The 25,533-nt window shown below is 37.4% G+C and overlaps 1 protein-coding gene across 1 annotated transcript in view; it reads right to left on the bottom strand.

Moving 5' to 3' along the window:
• Positions 1–25,533, bottom strand: part of LOC150102377 (glycogen phosphorylase-like) — a 479,880-nt gene that overhangs the window by 135,490 nt on the left and 318,857 nt on the right. Inside the window, exon 11 of the mRNA XM_090399808.1 lies at positions 24,526–24,640. Within this exon, the coding sequence (XP_090255934.1) occupies positions 24,526–24,640 (115 nt within the window). The remainder of the gene's footprint in view (positions 1–24,525; positions 24,641–25,533) is intronic.

Below are 25,533 nucleotides of genomic sequence, written 5' to 3'. Positions count from 1 at the left end.
AGTTGTATAAGAATGTGGTTATCAAGGGTATTAGGACTTGGTTTTTGATTGGAGGATGATGAATGGGTGGAATGGATTACCACAGGTGGTTATAGGTGCATCACCAGTGAATGAGTTTAAGAAGTATGATGGGTGTTATGTGAATTATTGCTGGTGTGTGTGAATAAATGGATCTCCCACAATGAGTTTTCTGATTCCATGGAGATACCTATATTATTATTATTAAGAGAGACCTAAAGGGAGTCAGAGACTCATCGAGGGAGGCCACATACTACACACACACACCAGCTATCATACTTATTCTTGAATTCATTCACACTGCTTGCACTCACAACATCCAATGGCAATCCATTCCAATCACACATCACCCTCTGAGAGAAAAATATAACCCTCACACCCTTCTTGGCGGCCTTCATTCTCAGCCTCCAAGAATGCCCTCTTATCCTTTCCCCACCCTCTATAAATTGAAAAATTTCATCAATTGAATTCCTGTACGATCCTTTCAGAAGTTTGTAAGTCTTAATAATATCATCTCCTCTTTCTCCTGTTTGCTAGTGTCTGCAGGCTACAAATTCTCAATCTGTCTTCATAATCAAAATTCCACAATCCTGATATCATTTTTAACACTCTCCTTTGTACTCTCTCTCTCCAATATATCAGCATCACAACAAAAACCAGGAGACCAGACCTGCGTACAATAGTCGAAGTGAAGTCGTATCAAGGCCTTGTAAAGAGGCAAAATAACATCCTTATCTTTACATGTGAATGTTCATTTCAGCATTGCAATTATCTTTTGAGTTGCATTTGAAATATTTGCCACATGGCCCCTAAACTTCAACTTCCTATCTATTAACACTCCATGATCCCAAGCCAAATCCCAGCAATATAATATGACATTGGATATCTAATCATGCTGAAGTGAATAATTTTATATTTACTGACATTGAACTGATACCCATTTTCCCATGCTCACAATTCCAGCCTATTCAAATCATTCTGCAAAGACTACATGAGTTTAAGGAGTGGTATGATAGACTTTGTGTTTCTTAGGGAGGACCTCCCCTCGATGAGTCGATGGACTGTGTTTCGTGGGAAGGACCTCCCACAATGAGTCTTTTGAATCCATGGAAGCCTGGATAATAATAATAAATAATAATAATATCAGCAATATTCCTGATTATTCTACCTATCTTTGCATCATCAGCAAATAACTGTATGCCGCTTGTCAAATCCTTCCCAATATCATTAATGTACAGATTGAATAATAGTGAACCAAGCACTGATCCTTGAGGTACATCACTTGTTATTTATTTTTAATCTTTGTACTGGTTATGGGCAGTGCTACCTTTACATCACGTCCAGACGTGATATAGGCCTAAACCTTTACAAGTGTTTTACCCTATGCCTGTTCTAGTTATCATTGTAGTCATTCTCTGGTGGCAACACTGTGCCACCAGTGTGCCCTGTAGGGCCCTCAAGGAAAGAACTTTTATATCCTTTTGTATAAGCCCAAGCTGTTTTAAGTCCTTATAACTGTCTGCACTCCATACGCCATGTAAAGAGATGGTGGTGCTGGTAAACCTCAGAGTTGCCACATGCTCCTCCCATATCTTACTAACTAGATCTGGGTTATTTTTATTATAATTGACTTTATTATTATGGCTATAGGCTAGTGGGCACCCTGTTCCCACCACCTGGGTATCAACTACCTAAACATCACCATCTCTTTTAATCACTAAGTCTGGCTTACGCAAACCTGCGGGCGGAGGTCCTATAATGTGGTTCCACCGCAGTCTCTCAACCTTTGTTCTTAAAGCGGTTGTTCAGAATGGAGACCATGGCATCATGCCTCCTCATGTGGACCCCATGGGTGCAGAAGCAACACTGGGCTATATGAGACAATGTCTCACTGTAGTGGCAGCCAGCCCTACAGTTAGAGTCGTCACTACCCCATCGAGCTGCGCGGGCTCGAGTAGGCAGGGCATTGATCCCCGTCCTGATAAGGTAATTATACTCGAAACAAGGGAGGGGTCTGGTGCAATCCCTTACCCAATCATGCTGGGGAAGCACCAGATATGACTCTTTTAAAGGAGCACCATCTACAGAATAGTGCAACAGAGAAACCTTGCAGACTCAGATCCCCCATATATCACTTTTTGATATCTGTCAGTCAGCCATCCTCTTATCCATGCTAATATTGTATAACCCAAACCAATTTTCTCCAATTTATGCAGCAGTCTGCCATGCTGTATTCTGTCAAAAGCTTTAGGAAAATCAAAAAGTATCATTCTCCTTGTCTAGTTCAATGGTAACATTGTTATGGAATGTGAGCAAGTTGCTAAAACATGACCTTCCCTTAGTAAACCCGTGTTGTTCATTGCAAAGTAGACAATCACTGTCTCTTGATGAATTCTTATTCAGTTTGTCCAACAGTTCTAATACCTCGGCCTCACACACCTGCGTTTCTTCATCAAGTGAAGAGGTAACAGTGAGTTTAATGGTGCATTCACCAGGTTGCACCAAGCTATCATGTCCGCAAGGAGACCCACATCTCCTTGCGGACATGATAGCTTTTAATGAAATAGGCATTCATAACTGAACAACCTTTTCTGCATCTGTAACCCTCATTCCATCTGGATTTAGAAGAGTTATTCTTTTATATTCATTCTTTCTTTTACTTGTAGCATATCGATAGAATTCTTGTGGGTTGTCTTTAGCACACAGAGCCAGTTTCTTTTCATAATCAGACTTTGCTTTTCATAGAACAGTTGTGACTATTCTAGCCTGCTGTTTAAAACGTTCATAACGGATGTCATATTTATGCAAACAGTATTCCTTCCGCATCGTCTCCTTTTCTTACAAATCTCTTGCTTAATAAGATTACACATTCATTTGACTCCTACTCTATTTATTCTTTGAATTCTCGTGACATATTGTGATAATGCATCATTTAAGTATTATTTAAATGCTTTCCATCCAGCAACCGATCCCATTCCACTGAACTCAGTATACTCCTCAGCTGGTCATAATTTCCTGCTTTGTAGCTCAGCATGTAACCTTTTCTGAATGGAACATTCATAAACTTAGTCACTTCCCAAGTAAGTACCCCATGATCACTGTCATCAAGTGGAGGCAGAATAATTATGTCTTTAACTGAAATGCCCTCTGACACTATAATCAAATCGAACACTCTCTGACCTCGAGTTCCTTCTGTCACATGCTGCCTGAGAAAGTTGTCCTGCAACAGCTCAATAAATGCATTTTCATTCTTCTCATGAGATTCTACTGCTACCCAATCAATATTTGGATAATTAAAGTCTCCCATTATGATTACTCTTTTCACCCTCATCTTATAATATTATACACATTATACAATATAATAATAATAATAATACTGCTATACAAGAAATGAGTGGATAACAGAGGAATCATAGAAAAGAAAGATCACATGTTTGGAATAGGCTTCATTGTAAATATGAGAATAAAACATCTTATCATGGACTTCAATGCAAAATCCCTTAGAATGTGTACATTATGGATCAAAGGATGTTTTTTTTTAAGTTTTATCTGTGCACATCCAACTGAAGAAAAGAGTATGCTGAACAAAATTTATTTTATGATGATTTAGATCAAATCTATGACGGATACTAAAATTATCATAAGTAGTATGATACTACTTTAGGTGATAACTAAAATTAGCACCTGAAGTAGTTCAGGACTGAGGCAACTCGTAGTAAAGGCGGATCACCACTCATTGCCTCAGTATCTCCCATAATGCAAAGCACATCTGCTTGCAGACATGTATAAAGCTATGCATTAAGGGAAGGGCCACTACCCAGACTGGTTTCGGTCTGGGTAGTGGCCCTGACGAGACCTTCATTGAGGTCTCATCAGTGGGAGGCAGACCCACAAGTGGTGATACTAAGGCAGAAGAAATGGAGAGGTCATATTTACTTATACGAGTTGCCAAAAGGTGTACCACCTTATTATTAATTTACTCTGGATTTAGAGAACAGTGGCGAATTCTCCATGCTTGCTGCACAAGCTCATTAATTGAGAAAGAAGTACTATTTATTTGTTAATAAATGCATGCATTTATAAGCATTCCATTTAGGCTTTTATTTTTGTAGACAGAAGACGTCTTAAGCTTGTGCGACAATAATTGAGCCTTGCGTTGTGTATCGCTTGCTCATCTAGTCAAAGCTACCTTGGCTTGCTCGGTTGAAGGAGCTTACAAGTCCTCGCAGTGGCACTGTGGTTTCATGCGTGCGCATAGCCATTTATGCGTCTCACTCTGTTGCTTAAACCACAGGCCATACGCAGTCAACGTAGTTATAGCCAGTGAACTTCAGCAGCCTTTACGTGTGCATGTTGCTGGGAAAATTAAGTTATGACCAACTTTTTATGACAATGTTATTGACCAGTTCATAAAGAAGAACCGAAGGGTAGAATTATTTTTTTTTTTTAAACTAGTAAAGTTTATTTGTAAGTTTCCTATAATAGTACAAAACGTTGAAAAATCATATGTATAACCTAAGAGCAACAGCTCATCCAGGTTACGATATGCATAAAGTTACAAAAATTTATGTAATTCATTTTCATTATATACATATATGTACATTCATATAATATACATATTACATATTATTATAATATAATTACATAATAAAATCGTAGAAGATATGCTAATATGTACAGAGAAAGTTGCATAACAATTAATTAGGAACAAAATAAAGCAGTTAAATAACATTAAAATTTTTATGATCTTTGAATACAAATATGCTAAAAAGCAATAATTTATACAATTATTTTGAACAGAGATTCCTCATTTCTGTGGGAAAATAAATACTTGATTAGAGTTTTGTATTTGTTTGGGTTAGTTTCATTTCTTATTGTTAAAAGGTAGTGTGTTGAATACTTTTGGCACTAAATAAGTATAATATTTGTGTATTGCTATATCTAGAAATTGTGTATATCTAAAAATAGTAAATTTGTATTCAAGTAGCTAAATTGAAAAATATAGAATATCATTTGTAAAATAAATGTTGTATTTAAACGTGTGGACAGACTTATGTGTTCATCGAACATGTTGTTTATTATTTTAACAGTATAATAGAACACAGAAACAAAGTAAATAATTAATTTATTAACTTGATGCTGATATTATAACCAGCAATAGATAGAGGGCGCCAAAATCAGGACTCTAGTCTTTGTGTTGCTGCTACAATTTTGTTTAAGTACACCATGTTGTTTTAGTCTCACGTATTGTGACAAACAGTGTTTTTGTGCTCTGAAGATGCTGGTTATAATACCAGCGAAATATCAGCATCAAGTTAATAAATTAATTATTTACTTAGTTTCTGTGTTCTATTATACCGTTAAAATAATAAACAAATGTTGTATTTGTTTGAGTAAATGTACATAAATTTTTAAATATATGGTTTTAAACGGTCAGTACAGGTAACCCTCGTATAACGCAGTATACAACGCGGTTTCAATATAATGCAGTCTACAAATTGTAGTAATCCTTGTTCAACGCGGTATACTTATACAACGCGGTTTTGACAAAAACAGTCTAGAAATTGTAGTAACCCTTTATCTTTTCATATATTTTTCACTACACGACTTAAAAATCAGATTTTATCTTCGTTAAATTTGTGTTTGCCTGTATCGCGCAATCTCTGATTACTAGATCAAGTAGTTATAAGTAGCGAATTTATATTAGGGGAAACACCCTTTAACATGCATGTATGTCAATTGTATACCGTATAAAGTATTTATTATTGAAAATTGTCTTTGTTTTCTGCCAGGAAAGCCATTAAAAATCATAAGTGTGTTATCTCAAGCTGAGCACTTTATTTTCTGGTGAGTAACATACATAATTAATGCTTTTTTTATGTAAAAAAAATATTTTTATAGTAATGGCCACAAATTGCATTGAAAGGGAAAAAATGAATATTGAAAGAAAATCCATCTGGAAGGAAATTTCTCTCGAAGAAAAAAAATTAAAATCATTTAATTAAGGGATATTATTAAGGGATAACTATCTGCGACAGCATGTAATGGAAAATACTAGGGGTCAGAGATTGCTTGATCTAGTAATCAGATTTTGGATTACTAGATCAAGGATTTGGGTGTAACGAATATGACCACATTGCCACCAATTGGTGAGAGTGATCATAGGGTCTTGACTTGGGAGGTGGCTAGGTGTGGAATTTACAATTAAGACAGGATACTTGTGGAATTATCAGGCTGGTAAGTATGACAAGCTTAGGAGTTTGATTGGTTTCAGTGGCATGGCATGTAAAACTGCAAAGGCTGTATGTTGATAGTGCATGGGAGGCAGTTAAGAAGTGTTTGCAGGAGGCATATGGTATATCTGACTGTATACCTAGAGTCCAAATAATAAATCAAGTAGGGATTAGATGGATGAATAACACCATTAAGCTTGAGCTGCAAAAAAAGAAATAACTGTGGAGGGAATTTAAGGAGAAAGGTGACCTGCAGGTACATCAATGGTATAAAGCCCAGGACAGAAAGGTAACAAGTGTGGTAAGAAAAGCAAATAGGGTTATGAAAGAACATTAGCCATGCAGGCTAAAGAGAATCCCAAACAGTTTTTTCGATATGTTGTAAGTAAAAGAAAAAAAAAAGTATATATACAGCTGATTGATTTTAAAGAATGCTGATGGTAGGGAGGTAACCGAATCAGTTGATATAGTAGAATTACTGAGTGAGCACTTTGCAAGAGTATATCATCCAGGTAGTGACATTGCAGAAATAGAAGAACCAACAGATTATATGGGAATTGTGGTGAATTAAGTGGAGGTGAATAGTCTATTACAAAACCTCAATGTCAATTCATCTGCAGGATTGGATGTTATTCCAGCTCGTGTCATATGAGAAGCGGCTAAAGAATTGTCATTGCCTCTGACCATTTTGTTTAATTTGAGTCTTGGATCTGGGTTAGTCCCAAGGGGGTGGAAAGAGGGGAAAATGGTTCCACTGCATAAAGGAGGTTCCAAGACTGCTGTTGAAAATTACAGGCCATCAGCATATCAGGAATCATTGCCAGAGTCTTGGAGAAAATAGTCAAGAGAAAAATACAGGATTGGATAGATGAAATGGGATACTGTATGGGGGACAGCATGGTTTTGTGAAGGGTGGCTAAACTGGATAAAGGTATTGGGTTTACAGTGATACTGCTGGACCTGGCTAAGGCCTTTGACAGGATACCACATGGAATTCTAATCAGTAAACTGCAGCATATGGGGATGGATATAGGGTTGGTGAGATGGATAGGAGGGTGGTTGATGGAGAGATATCAGAGAGTGGTTTATTCAGGAGTAGAATCCAAAAGACGACCTGTGACTAGTGGTATGCTGCAGGGTTCTGTTCTTGGACCACTACTCTTCAATTTGTTCATTAACGATATAGGAAAGGATCTGAGAGGAAGTGTTTATTTGTTTGCTGATGATGCAAAGTTGGGTAGAGCAATAGTGAGTGAACAGGATGTCAACATTTTGCAGGATGATTTGGATAGATTGGAAGACTGGGCTAAGGAGAATGGATGTCAATTTAATGTGGCAAAAGTGTAAGGTTATGCATTTTGGGATGAAAAGATTAGCAGCAGTATATCACATTGGTGGAAGCGTATTCCAGGAGATTTGTGAGGCCAGAGATTTGGGAGTGTTGGTGGATAGGGAGTTGAAGTTCAGGGGGCACATCGCAAAAGTGGCTAAATCAGCTCATCAAATCACTTGGTTGCTGAAAAATACTTTAACAAGTAGAGACAAACAGGTGTTATTGTTCCTCTGTATCGAGTCCTGATAAGATCCCATCTGGACTACTGTGCCCAGTTATGGGCACCAGGGTTTCTTCGTGATGGGGAGGAAGTGGAGAGGATCCAGAGAAGAGTGACCAAGATGATAGCAGGTCTGTGGAATGAACCTTATGAGAACAGGTTGAAGATTTGTGGGTTGCAGAAATTGGTCGATAGGCAAAAAAGGGGTGGATATGATTGAGACATTCAAATTACTGAAGGGTTTCTATAAGATTAATTCAGAAGATATTTTTGAGAATAGGACTGGTGATGGGAGGACTAGGGGCCATACATGGAAGCTGGGCAAGAGTGTGGTTAGCAAGGGTGTTAGAGCTAGGTTTTTTACTTGGAGAGTGGTGAATGAGTGGAATAAGCTGCCAGAGTCTGTTGTGGGTGCCATGACTGTGAATGAGTTCAAGGCGAGGTATGATAGATACTGTGTGAATGTCGAATAGTTGTTCTTGACATGATGTTAGGGCCTCCCTCGATGAGTCTATCGACTCCTTGAGTTGACCATAATAATAATAATGGATCGGTTGAAAAATGGAGGAAAAAGCAGTTGTTGTAAGGACTTTGAATTTAAATGAATCAATAATTCAAACAATCAAACACAATGAACATAAAATCCGAGAAAGCGTTTATTGCTGGGTCAATGGTAAGTGCAAAGCTTGTTGCTCGTGTAAGTAATTTTCTAAGAGAAAAATGAAGAAATCTCTAATGATTGGGAAAGAAGATGCGCTCAAAAGAAAATTCTTTTGGATGGAAATCTTATTAAACAGAAAAATCTCAACGTTTATAAACATTTATAATGCAGACCAGGTTTTCAATGCTGATGAATCCGGGTTATATTGAAAAAAATGCAAAAACGCACCTATATTTCGAAAAGTGAAAGATCAGCTCCAGTATTCAAAGTTTCCAAAGACAGAATTACTCTACTGTTTTGTAGTAATGCATTAGGTGATTAACAAAACTAATGTTTATTAACTGATCCTCAAATCCTTGTGCTATGAAAGATTAAAATATGCACTTATTTTTATTTTGACTAAAACATTTATGCATTACATGCAATGAAGCTTAATTACAATTTGTAATTTTTATAATTTTGTATTATGTATTTGTGTCATAGTTTATATGTTTTCTTCACTCACATGAATTACCTGAATTAACTAAAAATATTTTTTTGTAGGATATGTCATTGTTGTTTATATAATTTTTTTTTTAAAAAAACGATTTCGGAACATAACCCTACTTTTTTGTATACGATCTGAATCTCGCATAATACGATTTATATAATGCAGCATTTCTATGAAACCTAACATCCGCGTTATACTAGGGTTACCTGTAATTCATGATTCCGATAATCAGATTTCAATCACACATCTCACTCCCTGAATGACAACAAGATCAAGGGTGAATTTCAAGACAAGCATTCGCCCCTGTTAGAGAAAGACGGAAATTTATTTTCCACTTGGTTAGACTATAATAAATTTAGTTTAATCCTTTACCCAAGTGTAGGCAAACAAAGTTTGCACCTGAAGTAGTTAAGGACTGAGGCAACTCGTAGTAGTAACTAAATTTATTATAGTCTAACCCAGTGGAAAATAAACTTTCAACCATTGGGAAATATAGCTTACATAATGAGTCCAATGATAATGGGAACAGACTGATCAATTTTGCTTCTTTGGAAACATGACTGTTGGCAGTACAATATTTATTCAAAAATCTGCATAAAATGGAAGTCTCCTGATTGAAATACCTTCAACCAAATTGATCATATCTTAGTAGATGCAATACATTTTTGTGTTTGGATGCCAATAACTTGAGGATGTCAGATCCAACAGAGGGATAAATATTGGCTCTGACCACTATCTAGCTTCTCAAATGCAAAGTGTATGGATCCTGTGCCAGAAAGTTTAATAATACAAGAATGAAAAAATCAGAAGTCAAAGCGAAATGTGGCGATAAAATTAATGAAAGTCTATCTATTCTAAATGATAGTGTCAATGACCTGGGAAACTTTTAAGAATGTCATAGTGACAACAGCAAATATGGTAAATGCAGCAAAGAATTCACATTTGTAAAACTGTAGAGGAATATTGTATGGACAGAAAGGAAAAATAAAAGGAGTGCATAAGAATAGAAAGAAGAAACACTATGAGGACAAACTTAAAGAACTAGAACATCTCTGAAGTATAAATGAAAACAGGACCTACTATCCAAAGTTAAACAGAAGCCGGAAAGACTTCCAGCCTAGAACAATGCTATGTAGGGACGGGGGGAGGCATGAGTGGGAATGAAAGGATACTAGAAAGACGGGTAGAGCATTTTGATGAACTACTGAATACTAATATATCTAATCAACTGGATGACATGGATGAAACAGAGAGTCAAACAGAAGATATCTAGAAGCAGCTGAACCAATACCAACAATTGCTGAATTGGCAGCACCAAAAAAAAAAAACTTAAGAACAATAAGGCTTCAGGAATAAATATGATACAAGCAGAATTAATAAAAAATGCAGGTACAGAATATTTCAGGCAGCTGTGCCAACTGACAACCACCATCTGGATTAATGAAACAACCCCAGACAAGTGGAATCTGAGTATAATATGCCTTATACATAAGAAAGGCAATGTATGGCAGGAAAAAGACCCAGAGGAAGACCAAGATATAGGTGGATTGATATGGATGAAACAGAGAGTGCATTAGAAGACAGAAATATAAGATCTGATAATTCCAAGTCAGTCTTGACAGGTAACAGACTGACTTGGAAGAAAAATGTAGATAGGAAGTTAGTGCTGATGTAAATTTTTCATGTAGTACTATCACATCCTGTACACTCCTTGAGAGTACATGGCAGGAATTTAATGATGATGTAATGATCTGCTCTAATTATAGAGGAATCAATTTATTATGCATAGGGATCCCAGATATCCCATAAAATATGGGATCGTCCCGTTTTTGGCTAATGCATCCCGTTGTCCCAAGAAAACTCTTTAGGACAGCTTTTTGTCTTGTATTTTCGAGTTCAAGACTGAATAGCAAAATCGATGAGTTATAATTTCTATTCTATTACAAACATCGCTTTCCATCATTACAGGGAACTGTAGACGTGTTGTTATTTTCTCAAGGCGAGTGATGACAACATTGCAACAATGATAAGTTCGTTAGAACAGTGAGTAATAACAATCTATTTTGTATCTATAATAGTAAGTAAAAACCATTTGAAGGCAACTTAAAGTGGCTTAATGAAAATATGCAGCCTAACAATTTGATTTACTATTTGTTTACTTATACTTAGTAAAGCGTGTGCATAGCAAACCTTACCACGCACACTTGGAAAGTAAGAATCATTTTGTAAGACTGCCATATGTGATAGATGCGCATACTAAACTTTCATCCTCAGTCATAAGTGTCCCATATTTTTTTCCAATGTATCTGGGATTCCTAATTATGCACCACCTGTAAAGTTTCTCAAACATTCTATTAAAGAGACTTTACCCCTATGTAGAGAATGCTATTGGCAATTATCAATGTAAATTCCATCAAAGAAGATCTACAAATGACCATATTTTTACTATATGCCAAATACCTGAAAAATGAACTAAATTTAGACTTGAAGCACACCATCTCTTCATAGATTTCAGGGCTGCATATGATAACATAATCACTGCATATCTAATTGATTTTATTTAATGAGCTCAAGGAGAGATATGATAGATTGTGTGGATAGGTTGGGTCTCCTGCAATGAGTCTTCGTATAATATAATACACAGAGGTGCCTGCATTATTATTATTATTATAAAGGCCTGTGTAGCTCAGTGGAAGTGATGCTTGCATTCCCTGTGCTATACCCGAAGATAGACTTATACTTCAAGTCTAGTTGCCAACTGGAGGAACTTTTTCTAAGTCTTTCTTCAACCAGTTCCTGAGTTAGTTGATCTCTGACACAGGCAAACAGGTTTCTTCTCTTGGAAACTCGGGTTTTTTGTACCATAAACTCAAGAAATTGACAGTAGAAGCCATATTATTTCAGACAGTAACATATCTTGTTAGGGTTAGGCACCATGAGATGGTAGCACTTGTTTGCCAGTCTTTTCATTGGTGGCCACCTATAATTAGTGATAGAAATGGGCCAGCTATCTCTGATTGGCTACTGGTGGAGACTGAACTGCCAACTAAGTCTCCAAAGGCTAGATAGGGTTTAAAAGCCTAGCCTGCTCCCTATATGAGAATAAAAGGCATTAGCTAATTATTATTATGTTGTTGTTGTTGTGGTTATAGCCTGTCGGTGTTTAGGGACAGCTATATACGCCACCATCTAGGGAAATAACTATGAGCAAGGCGGTTTCCTGTTACCTTCCTTGCCATACTATATCCTATAACTACAGCCTGTGCATTCACCGGTCCAGTTTGCCTACTTGCAGGACGAAAAACTCCAGATAAACTGGGGGGGGGGGGAATCCTGCTGTCCATGCCCAAGACCGGCTAACTTGGCTATGGCTGAAGAAGATCCTTAAGCTCCTCACGTCGTTGACGGGAATCAAACCTAGGATTCTCCTTCCCCAGGCATATGGTTGTGAAGCGCATAGTCACTAGGATAACTGCGTAGACTATTATTATAATATAATAATAATAATAATTTATCGCAATGAAGGAATTACAGATACCTTAGAAACGCATTACCTTAGTTAAAGTTACAATGAGAAAAACTCAATGTCAGATTAAAATGTGAAACATGTTGTCTGATCCAATACATATAAAAAATGGTGTTCAACAATGGGATGCTTTAGCTTGCTTATTGTTTAATATAGTGTTTGAAAAGGTTTTCAGAGATACTAGTATTAATACAAGAAAACTATCTTCCACAAATCAATCCAAGTTTCTGGAATATGCAGATGATATTGATAGTATAGGAAGAATGCAAAATACAATGGTTTTTTTGAAAATAAGATATATTTGCAAATTACCCAAGAAAATACAAAATATATGCAGTAATAAGAAAAACTTGAAATGATGATGATCCTTCTCAAATTGAAATCGGTTCCTATAAATTTGAAACCATATGTAGCTTTATATTATTATTTTTATTATTATTCAGGCCTCCATGGAGTCAAGAGACTCATTGTGGGGGGGGGGGGGGGTTCTTCCTAGGAAACACAAAGTCTATCATACCACTCCTTTGCATGGAGGATTTGTGAATCCTCCATGCAAAGAAACCACTCCTCATCCTCTTGCTCACGACTTCCCACTGTTCAACCAAGCAAAAAAATTCCCCAGTGTCAACCCTGTAACTACCTCTCAACAATAAGTTTTAAAAGAGGTAAACAGTGAGTAGACATAACTATACATAATAAATAACGGAAAAACTCACGTAGAAATATTATTTAATGGTATAATTTTCGCCTGTGTGTCACAGGCGAAAATTATACCATTAAATAATATTTCTACGTGAGTTTTTCCGTTATTTATTATGTATAGTTACCTCTCAACAGTTTAAAAATCTCGATCATATCACCTCTCCTTCTTCTATCCACCAAACTCTGCAGTCCATATTCCCTCAGCTGATCCTCATAACTAACATTGTACCGTCCTGAAACCATCTTTGTTTGCCTCTGCACCTTTTTGACAGTTAATTTATCCCCTTCAAATCCTGGGGACCATATTTGAGAACAATAGTCTAACTGTGGTCTGATCAGGGTCTTATACAACAGAAAGATCATTCTTTTATCTCTGCAAGTCAGATTCCTTTACAGTATTGCAGCAATCTGATAGGTTACTTTCACCACCTTTGCAATATGCTACCTGAATTTCAGTTTTCTATCAATTACCATCTCCAGATCGCTTGTCTCCCCTACCTCCTCCAGTATAACTCCTCGAATCGAGAATGCAGACTACCATTGATGTATTCTAAACTTCAAGAATTTACATTTTGCTGCATTAAACCGATACCCCCATTCATTTGCCCATATGTCTAGTTTATTCAAATCCTCTTGCAGGGCTCCCACATCTGTACTATTACTAATAATCCTTCCCAGCTTCACATCATCTGCAAACAACTGAATATCCCCCTACAATCCACTGACAATGTCACTGACATAGACAATACAGGTCCTAGTACCGAGCCGTGTGGAACTCCATTTGTAATCTTCTGCCTCCTTGATATTGCCCCACCATACATACACCTCTCTGATACCTATTAGACAGCCAATCCTGAATCCAGTTGACTAACCTGACATCTAAACCCATGTGCTGCAACTTAAACATCAGCTTGTCATGTGACACCCTTTCAAATGCCTTCGCTAAATCCAAAAAAATGGCAGTATATGCCTTTCCTCCATCAACTGCTCTTATCACAATATTATAAAAGGCAATCATATTACTAAAGCCAAGAGTACCCCTTCACAAATCCATGTTGACTCTCGCAGATAACATTACACTCATCTTCCGAATGCTGTATATGGTCCCTCACTAATTTCTCCGAGATCTTAACACCTACTGATGACACACAAACTGGTCTATAATTAGACGCTTTCAGTCTGCTACTGCCTTTATGAATGGCACTATGTTATCATCATTCCATTCCCTGGGTAATTTCCCTGAGTCAAACTTTCATTGAAAAGCCAGGTCAATGGAGCTGTCAGTTCTTTAGCACCTTCTCTCAAAACCCATGGTAAACTGTCATCCAGGACAACAGCTTTACTGACATCCAGAGTACTCAGTATTTGGAACACACTCTCCTCTTGCACCTCCAATACTCGAACCTGTCCTATCCCTCTAGTATCAAAACTTACTTCTCTAGGATGAAATACTACAATAAATTGTTCATTGAAACAATTCCACTATGTCCTTTGCATCAGTCACTCTATTTCCATTTTTATCCCACAATGTAATTCTTCCACAATCATTTCCCCTCCTACTGGCCACATAGCTAAAAATTCCCTAGGATGTTATTTGGATCTTAGTGCCAATCTCTTCTCATATTCCAGTTTTGCCTTCCTCACCATTCTGGTCACTCTCCTGGCCTGAGTCTTATATTCTTCAAGCATCTGCTCTTCATCCTGCTCCTTATATCTCTTCCATAACCTCTTTTTCACCTGCAGTTCCTGTTTGATATTGTTTGTCATCCACTTTACACAAAATTACGTCCTCTTCTTCACTCGTGGAATATATCTTACTATTGCTGTTAACAAATATTCCTTCACAATTTCCTAAGCACTAATGATATCCTGGCCTTCCAATTCCACCCACCATGGAACTGCCCCAAGTTAATATCTAAGACTATTTATAATCACCTGCCTTATAATTCCACATACTTTTCTTTGATACTCCTGCATGTCTGTTCATCTTCCAAGTCAAAACCACATGGTGACGCTCTCCAACTGGGAAGAGAGATGTCATCTCAGTAATTATCAGCTCTTCTGATGCTATGACCAAATCCAAAACTCTCGAACCTCTTGTTCCTTCTATTACAAGTTGTCTAAGACATTTATCCCTAAAGAATTATAAAAATTCTATTCCCTTATTACTACATGCATTTTCCTCTTCCCAGCTTATACTTGTTGTTGTTATGTTCCACCGAGTCGTTTTTGACTCCTGGTAATTCTATGAACATACATTCTCCATTCAGATCTGTCCCTGGCCATATCTTTCAGAATTTCCAAGTGCATTCCAGTTGTGCTTCTTTCACTCCATCCACTCATCTAATTCTTGGTCTTCCTTTCCTCCTGCTTCCATCAACTTTAGCATAAGCATCATCATCTTCTCCAGACTGTCATTTGCTCGCATAATGAAGTGTGACAATTTTTGCTTGATGGGGAGCAATCTGTCTTTATTCTGTCTATCACTGATTTATTGGTTTGCTTTGCAGTCCATGGTATTCTTAGTAAGCATCTCCAAACCAATAATTCAAATGTATCTATCTTCCTTCTTTCACTCCTTCTCAGGGTCCAACTTTCACATCCATACAGTACCACAGGGAATACCATTGCTTTCACAATTCTGATTTTTGTTGCGAGGCTAATATCTTTATCTTTAAAGATAAATTTATTAGCCTTAAAGACAAATTTAAGCATAAACAATGCTTAAATTTGTCATTGCTTTCCTTTCTGAAGTAATAATCTTCTTCTAACTTCATCAGTACAATAACCACCTTCAGCAATTTGGGATCCTAGGAGCACAAAATTGTTAACTGCTTCCATTTTCTCCCCATCTACTTCAAAATCATTAAGTTCACATGTTGCCATAACTTGTCTTTTTGAGGTTAAGTTTAAGACCATATTTAGTACTTTCTTCTTTAACTTTCATAATAAGTTCCCCCAAATCTTCTTTGCATTCTGCTAGCAAGGTGGTATATCTGCATACCTCAAATTATTAATATTTCTTCCCCAATTTTAATTTCAACTGAAGATTCCTCCAGCCCTGCCATTCTTAAAATGTATTCGCTGTACAAGTTAAACAGGTATGGAGATAAAATACATCCTTGTTGCACCCCTTTACCTATTGTGAAATACTTTCTCCAAGATCTATTCGGACAGTAGCTTTTTGTTTATAATAAAGATTCCTCAGAAGGATAATGAAATGCTCTAGTACTCGCATTGTTCTTAACACATTCCACAATTTCACATGATCTACAGTCAAAAGCCTTGCTATAGTCAAAGGAACAAAGGTAGACATTCTTTTGATATTCCTGTGCTCTTTCTATTATCCATCTCACATTGGCGATTTGATCTCTTGTTTCTCTGTCTTTTTGAAATCCTGCCTGTTCATTTGGCATTTCTCTCTTCATGAATGGTTCAGTCTTTTCTGAATGATCTTAAGTAAGGCTTTACTTGCATGAGAAATCAGTGCTATAGTTCTGTAATTTTCGCACTCTCTTGCATCGCCTTTCTTCAATAAAGCTTTTATAAACTGATTTTTTCCATTCCCTAAGCCATGTAGTTGTTTTCCAAATTCGCTGACATAGTGCTGTTAAAATTTTAACTCCCAGTGCTTTGAGCAGCTCAATAGGTATTCCATCTCCTCCTGGTGCTTTCTTACTGGATAGCTATTGCAGTGCCCACCTCACTTCACTCTCCAGCAGTACTGGCTCCTGTGTATAATCCTGCTCTTCAAATTTCTCAGTAATTTTGGAGTCCTTTCTGTAAAGGGCTTCTGCATACTCTTTCCATCTTTCTTTGACGTCTGCAGCTTCTGTAAGATATCCTTTGTGTTTACTTTTCAATATTGTCACCTTGGCATTAAACTTCCCTGTTAGTTCTCTGATCTTTTTGAAAAGATCCCTTGTTTTTCCTTTCTTGTTTTGGACTTCTATTTGTTGGCATTCATGGTTAAAGTATTTTTCGTTGTCTCTTCTGGCTTGTCGTTGAAACTCTGCATTCAAATGCCATACTTCCTGCAAATTTCCTGTGGCCTTCAGTTTCCTCCTTTCCTGAGCAGTTTTGATGGCATCTTCTGACAGCCATTTAAACTATTTTCTTCTTACAAACTGTTGGAATATTCTTCTTTGCTTCTGTTTTAATTATATCTTTAATCTCTTCCCATAGTTCATCTGGTTCTCTTTCACACAAATTGAGTATATTGAATCTGTTCTGTATACTAATATTGTATTCAGCTGGTATATTTCCAAGATCATATCTGACCGACATTTGTGTTGTTTTCAGTTTCCGTAATTTACATATCGTAGCCACTAATAACTCATGGTCTGTTCCACAGTCTGCTCCTGGAAAAGTCTTGACAGACTGAATTGCACTTCTCCAGCTTCTTTGTCCAAGTATATAGTCAATTTGATTTCTGTATTGCCTATCAGGTGATATCCATGTCTATAATCTTCTTTTGTGTTGTTTAAAGCAGGTGTTAGCAAAAAACAAAGAATTCTGTGCACAAAACTCAACTAGTCTCTTCCATGCAGTGTTCCAAATACCTAAACCAAAACGACCTGTAATTCCTTGTTCCTCAGTCTCTCCCACTTTTGCATTCCAACCTCCAGCTTATACTGCTGTAGTTAAAATCTCCCATAAGAATCATTCTTCTTGCACTTGCCAAGCTCAACTGTCTAAACATCTTCTGCTCCCAACCCTCTGTGCTCCTTGGCTTGTAGCAACACCCCCACTAAATATCCTGTCTTGACTGCCTCTGCCTCACACCATATGCTTTCAAAACCATTAGTGTCACTGCCTTCCAAAACCTCCACTCTTAGAGGACATAAGTCATTACTTATCATAAGCAATACTCCACAACTGCGTTTTCCCTTCCTATCCTGCCGAAAAATGCTGGCTGACTACATATTCCAATCCTCTCTTCTGACACATTCTGGCTATTATGCTATTCATTATTACTACCCTTCTGCTCAGCTCATCATTATCATACCTGGGTAACATACACACACTATCTTTCCTCTCTGTGTTTTCTTTTGAACAACCTCAACAATTATATCATTGGTGGTGCTGATAGCATCAGCACCACCAATTCTTCTCCTTTATTCTAGATACTCCTGGCAATAGTATAAAGCATAAAAATGTCACTGCTTCTATACTTATCATTATCCCCTCCATACCCCACCGGACTCAGTATTATCTGATGTCGTCCCTCTTCCCCTAAGCACCCATTCCCACAAGAGGCCACTGCTGCTATCATCCACCCTAGGAATTCTAGTTTCCCTGCATTAACACACTTAGTTGTTCAGAAAACAGCAATCTCTCCAGATGCCTACATCCTTCCTCATTCAAATGCAAGCAGTCTCTTGCATACAGTTCCTTTCTGTCCTCAAATGCCCTCAAGCAACTACATATTCCAATCCTCTCTTCTGACACATTCTGGCTATTATGCTATTCATTATTACTACCCTTCTGCTCAGCTCATCATTATCATACCTGGGTAACATACACACACTATCTTTCCTCTCTGTGTTTTCTTTTGAACAACCTCATGCATGAATCTCAGATCTCTCACCACCTGACTTACACTGCCTCTCAAGTCGTTCATGCCCACCATTACAATCATCTCATCCACCATTTCATCCTGCTTAATTGTTATAGCCACACCTTCTATTGTTCATCCAGGAAAACACTACTCTGGCATCCTATCTTGCACACCATGGATCATCATGTCTCCATACATCGCACCTCTTACTACTCTCTTTCTTGATTGCTCGCCTGCATCTGTAACTCTCTCTCTCTCCAGCTGACCCTTTGGTTCCAGTACTCTTTAGCATTCTTCTCATTCCCTCTCTCTGACTGTTTCCATTCTCTCCTCTTCTATCATTCCCATAGCTCTCTCTCATTCTCTCTCTCTTCTAATGTTTCTATTTTCTCCTCTTCTATCATTCCCATAAATCTCTCTCACTCATACACTGATTCACCTTGCATTCATCTCTTCCATTCACTAATCTCATCTTTCACACTTCTCATCTCATTCCCAAGACATTTCAGCTCATCTCTCTCTCTCTCTCTCTGCAAGTTAGCCACTCTTACTCACCATTCATCTTCCCAATCAAGACCATCTCTGAAAACTTCACAATCATTCAAGCCTTCCACACTTCCCACTCTTATTTTTTCATTCATATTTCCCTCATTATCTCACCTTCTATCACACTACTCATCTCACTCCAAGCTGAGATTCTCCTGCCCCTGATGCAACAAGGTTGGTTATCGTAAAATCTAACTCAATAAGTTCTGTCCATTGTCTTCATTTTGCACATATATGCATTCCCCCTTCTCTCCCACCACATATCCAGCCGTGGAACACATAACACACCACAAAATCCTGTAGTATGTTACGCAAAATATAGTCCTTAAATGGGGAGGACTTGGTGACACACCATTTGTTGGAGCAGTGGCTGCTGCCATCATTCAACTAGTGCCGAGGAACTACTACAACTAAATGCTAAATACTATGTTATACTCTACTGTAAGCTAATATACTTACGCGATATTATATATAAGTATAAACTATATTTAACTATACTAAATAACCCAAAAATAACACGCTATAAACAACAACTAAACTCGAAAAGCAGCACTACTAAAAAACACTTGTATTACTGAAAAAAAATGTAGCACAATTCGTGACACAAGTCACACTATACGCTGTTTAAGAAACACTTTTTTTTATCACAGCTCAAATCCATCGCCATATACCTGGGATTGGAAGTTAATTATAAAAATGACATCAATGTTGAAATTCAAAGGACATTCTTTCTGCAAATAGATGTCTCTGTGGACTTAGGAAACACTTCGAGTCACATTTGATCTCAAGAAAAACCAAAATAATTATGTACAAAGTGTTCATAAGATCAGTATTAACACTTATTCCTCTGTAAACTGGGTATTATCCATGGACGATGAAAGACTGTTGGGTTTATTTGAAAGAAGGATTCTCAGACATAATTTTGGAGCAGTACAAGAGAATGGGATGTGGAGAAAAAAGATACAATTATGAACTGTATAGATTATTTAATAATCCAGAAATTACTAAGTGCATTAAAATCAATATATTAAATTGGGTAGGGCATATTATATGCATGGATAATAACAGAGTTGTTAAGAAGATATTCACTGCTAGACAAGAAGGAAAAAGGAAAATTTGAAGGACTAAATTTAGACGGAAAGATGGAGTGATTCAGAATATCAAGACTTTGGAAGTTAAAAACTGGAGGAACTTCGCAATGAATAAGGAAGGATGGCAGAAGTTTCTGAAAAAGGCCAGGTCCCACAAAGGGCTGTCAAACCAATGACTGATGATGTCGGAAGAGGTCTCTGTTAAGAATGTGACTGTTTTGCCACCAGTTGGCGACAGTGGCAGTTTTCTTAAGCAGCATGTGAAAGAAGGAAATCAAGGTCAAAGATTGTCAGATTTGATCATAGTGTCCTCAGTTAAGGGTGTGACTGTTTTGCTACCAGATGGTGACAGCAATCATTCTGTACTGACATGGCAAATAGCTATGTATATGGATATTCCAATTAGGAAATGTTACATACTGAACTAAAAAGCAAGAAATTATGACAAACCGAGGAGAATACAATGTTCAATACCATGGCATTAGTTGTTAAATAGGAAGGATATCAGCATTGCATGAGAAGCTTTGAAAACATGATTAAATAATGCAGTATATGGATGTGTCCCTAAAGTTCAAGTAACAAATAGTTAGGAGTGAAATTGATGTCCAACCTTATTCAGCAGAGACACATAAGAAAAATACATGTATTTATATACACTGCTTCAAAAGAAGTCAAGGGACACCATAGTATGAGGAACCAACAGCCATGGTGCCTAGGTTCTATGTAGGACCTACTTTTGCTGCAATGACTGCAGCAATCCTACCGGTACAAGCATACGATACTGATCAATGGGAATTTTGGACAATTCTTCCTGTTGGCATGTGATAAGGTCTTGAACTGTTGTGGGACAGACATCCCTTGACACCCCCTCCCAACACTCCAGTTCATCCCAGGGATGTCAAATAGTGTTGATATTAGGGCTTTATATAAGCCAGTCAAGTGTGGTGACATTCATGTCCACAAACCATGCAGTCACAGCAGCAGCCTAATGACACAGTGTATTGTCTTGATGAAGAGACAATGGTCAGTTCTGTAGAAACACCACAAAATAAGAAGCAATGCATTGTCCAGAATGTTCAGATACCTCATGAAGTTCAATGTTTGTGATACCATAAACAGAGGTCTGAGACTAAACTAGGAAAAACAGCACCACAGCATCACACCACCACCTCCAAATTTCATAGTTGGGGTTACACACTCTGGTAAGAGACATTCATCAGGCATCTGCCACACCCACACCCATTCATCAATTCGGTAAAGAGTGTAGCATGATTCATCACTCCATAATGCAGCTTTTCAAGCTTCCATGTCACCACTGAAGACAATGATGCATGTTGGTCCAGGTAATGTGAGACTTGCATACTGCAGTCCTATTATGGAAACCCATGTTGTGAGCGCAAAAACTGTCTTTCTAAATGTTTTTGTACAGATTCTTGTTCTAGTTGATGCCTGAAACTCTGCATTCAATGTGTTAGCCAACAAATGGCAGTTTTTTACATATTATCCTTTGCGGCATCCTGTGATCATGTTCAGTGAGCGTGGTGGGCTTACTGCAGGTAGCACTTGTAGTTGGCTCCCTGTGCTTCCATTTCAGTATGGTATCAATGAATGCTGATCTGGGATGGCACTATTTTTTAACAGTTTGCTGAACAGACAGGTCTGCAACATGGCATCCTATCAACTGTTTGAAACTGTTAGTTCCCATTTCATAGTCATTTCACCCAAACACAGTTGAAATGATTTGGGAGCATGATATTCCTCCAATTTATACTGGCTACAAACATGTGATTCATTACACCATGTCAATTGGGTGTCTGCTTTGACTTCTTTCCAAGCAATGTACTAATGATATAGGTAAAGACCTGACAGGAGATATTCAGTTGTTTGCTGATTTATTTTATTTTTTATTTATTTTATTTATTATTATTATTCAGGCCTCCATGGAGTCAAAAGACTCATCGTGGGAGGTCCTTTCTAAGAAACACAAGTCTATCAAGACTCATTGAGGGAGGTCCCTCCTAGGAAACACAAAGTCTATCATACCACTCCTTAAATGCATTGACCGTTCTCGCTCTCACCACTCCATCAGGCAATGCATTCCATGGTTCAACCACCCTCTATGCAATAAAAAGAAGCAAAAGAACTCCCCAGTGTCAACTCTGTACCTACCTCTCAACAGTTTAAAAGTCTCAATCATATTGCCTCTATTTCTTCTATCCACCAAACTCTGCAGTCCACACTCTTTCAGCCGATCCTCATAACTAACATTGTACAGTCCCGACACCATCTTTGTTATTCGCCTTTGTACCCTTTCCACAGTTAATTTATCCCCTTCAAATCCTGGGGACCAGATCGGAGAACAATAATCTAAGTGTGGTCTGATCAGAGTCTTATACAATGGAATGATAACCATTTTATCTCTGCAGGTCAGTGTCCTCACTACCTTTGCGATATGTCCCCTAAATTTCAGGTTACTACCAATCAACAACCCCAGATCTCTTGTCTCCCCTATTTCTTCCAGTTTAACTCCTCCCATAGAGTATGCAGCATCCCATCGATGTGTCCCAAACCTCGAGACATTACATTTTGCTGCATTAAACAGACACCCCCCATTCATTTGCCCATCTATTTAGCTTATTCAAATCTTCTTGCAGGCTGCGGGAAAGGTGCCGCAGCCTGCAAGAGGAAGGAAGGTAAGATAGTGATGATACAAAGATAAGCTGGGCAGTCAGAGATGCTACTGATATACAACATTTACAGGTTGATTTGAATAGGCTGAAAGTGTGGACAACAATAATGCCAGTCAATATTTGTAAGTGTAAAGTAATGATAATTAATCACTTTGACATGATGAGATTTTCAATGGCATATGATGTTGGTAGGATTATGCTCAGAGAAAGTGATGAGGCTAGGGATCTTCGAGTTATGTGGATAGGAAGTAATGTAAAAAGAACTGCAACATACAGTTTAGGATAATTGCAATGTTGAAACAAAATTGACAAGTAAGGATGGAAAAGAAATTTTGCCTCTACAATGCCTTGATATGAACACAGCGCCATTGAAGGGTGTAGCATAGAGGCAGCCTGCCTCAAGGCGCGGCTTAATAAGGATGTTCATTTAGCCATATTGCAGTAGGCACTGTCGCTATGCTAACAATTCCTGTTAGCACAGCAAGTGCGGAAAGAAGTTTTTCCATGCTTAAATTGATTAAAAATTATTTGCGAACAGCAATGACCCAAGAAAGATTCGTTGGTAGCAACTATAATCGATATAGGCAGACATAGCTTATAATGTAAATTTAGAAGAGCTTAGAAACAGTTTTATTGTGTGATATTCCCATAGAGCAAGCATTTAATTAATATTATTATGTAATCATTTTGCATTAATGTTTCATTAATGTAATAAAAACAAAATAGCAATTGGAGATTTTCTTATATTTTTGTCTTATAATCCATCAGGGGCGATATTTAATTGTTTGCCTCAGGGCATGATCTAATCTACCGACAGCCCTGTATGGACCACACCTGAACTACTGTGTCCAGATTTGATCTCCTGGGTTTCAAGGTGATAAAGAAAGTGGGGAGAGGATGCAGAGTTACAAAGATGATGTCAGGATTGTGGAAAGTAAAGTAGAAGAGCTTATAAACAATGAGGACAGATTGAGAATATGGAATCTGCAGAAAATGTTGGTAAAGAGAAGAAAAAGGAGTGATGTGATAGAAGCCTAGAAACTTCTGAAAGGGTGATAAAGGATATCATTTGAAATTTTTCTTCATATGGAAAGTGGACGAGGAAGCATCCATAGAAGTTATATTTGTGTACAGTAAGAAAGCGATAAGAACCAGATTTTTCTCTCACAGAGCAGCTTGACCTCTTGAAGTGGTGAGTAAATCTAGTGTGAACGAGTTTAAGAGAAAGTATGACAGCTGGTGTGGGTGATATATTACCTACCTCAACGAGTTTTTGACTCCTTGGAGGTCTATAATGATGATGATATTAATAATACTATTTCTATTGCTACCAACAAATAAGTTATATGTCGATATGTCCAAAGAGACTACACATCTTCTTTTATTTCTGAAAATTCCTTAAGCCATTTAAAGAAATTTGTTATTATTTAGCAGATAAGCATATTAAGAACTTACATTAGTTATTTCATCTGCTAGCAGAGGATTACAAAGTAATAGCCAACGACGAGGAGTAATTCCGTTAGTCTTATTCTGAAATTTCTCTGGCGACAACTCATAAAAATCTTTAAATCTGCAAAGAATCAACATACATGAAAATTATGATCCTCTACATGGTAAGTATGGTAAGTATCCAAAATTTCAAAAAATTCTGGTTATGAAACAAATACAGGAAGAAGAAGAAGAAAGCAGCTAAAAAAATGTAAATGATCTTTACCACATTTCAGAAAAAGAAGTTTCCGGTCTTCGATTTAGTTATGATATGTTTAATCATAACTAAATTGAAGACTGGAAACTTCTTTTTCTGAAAGAGGAGGGCCTCCCAGTGATGATGTTGGCTACTTTCATTTCATTCCTGTTTTTCTAAAATCTTTTTTCTTGTATTATTTGCTCTGCTCCTGAGTCTATTTTTGTTTTCCTATTCTCCAGACTGAGAGAATAAGAAATTACTGGGATTCAACACCATGTTGCTATGCAGTATGACATGTAAATACCCCTGGAAAGTGGGATCCTGGTGGTCTTGCATATTATTGGTCCTGTTTATCTTGGCTGGACATGGCTCAAGGCTTGCTACAGTGATGGTATAGCATCCAGGATAATTGTAATGTTTCACTTCTGAGTGCATTTACTGCTTGCCAGATAGTAGCATCAATTTTTGGCTCCATGGTAGGAAGTGATTTATAATGTCAAACCAAAATCTCGTTAAGTGCAGATACCACAGATATCTGTCTGATAACAAAAATAAGAAACAGAAAATATCTAGCATGCATATATATACATAAACACACATTTTGTATATATGGTGGTTTTTCCCTTTCAGTTGTTTCCAACTCTGTCTGATAACAAAAATAAGAAACAGAAAATATCTAGCATGCATATATACATAAACACATGTTTTGTATATATGGTGGTTGTGGTTTCTCCCTTTCAGTTGCTACCAACTCTTGTAGGCATTGCTCACAAAGT

This window comes from Typopeltis vanoorti, chromosome 10, assembly GCF_054136105.1.
Source record: "Typopeltis vanoorti isolate ZY-2024b chromosome 10, IOZ_Tvanoo_1.0, whole genome shotgun sequence".
NCBI classification, from domain to species: Eukaryota; Metazoa; Arthropoda; class Arachnida; order Uropygi; family Thelyphonidae; genus Typopeltis; species Typopeltis vanoorti.
Note: the sequence above shows the minus strand (reverse complement) of the source record. Positions and strands in the feature narration are given on the sequence as shown.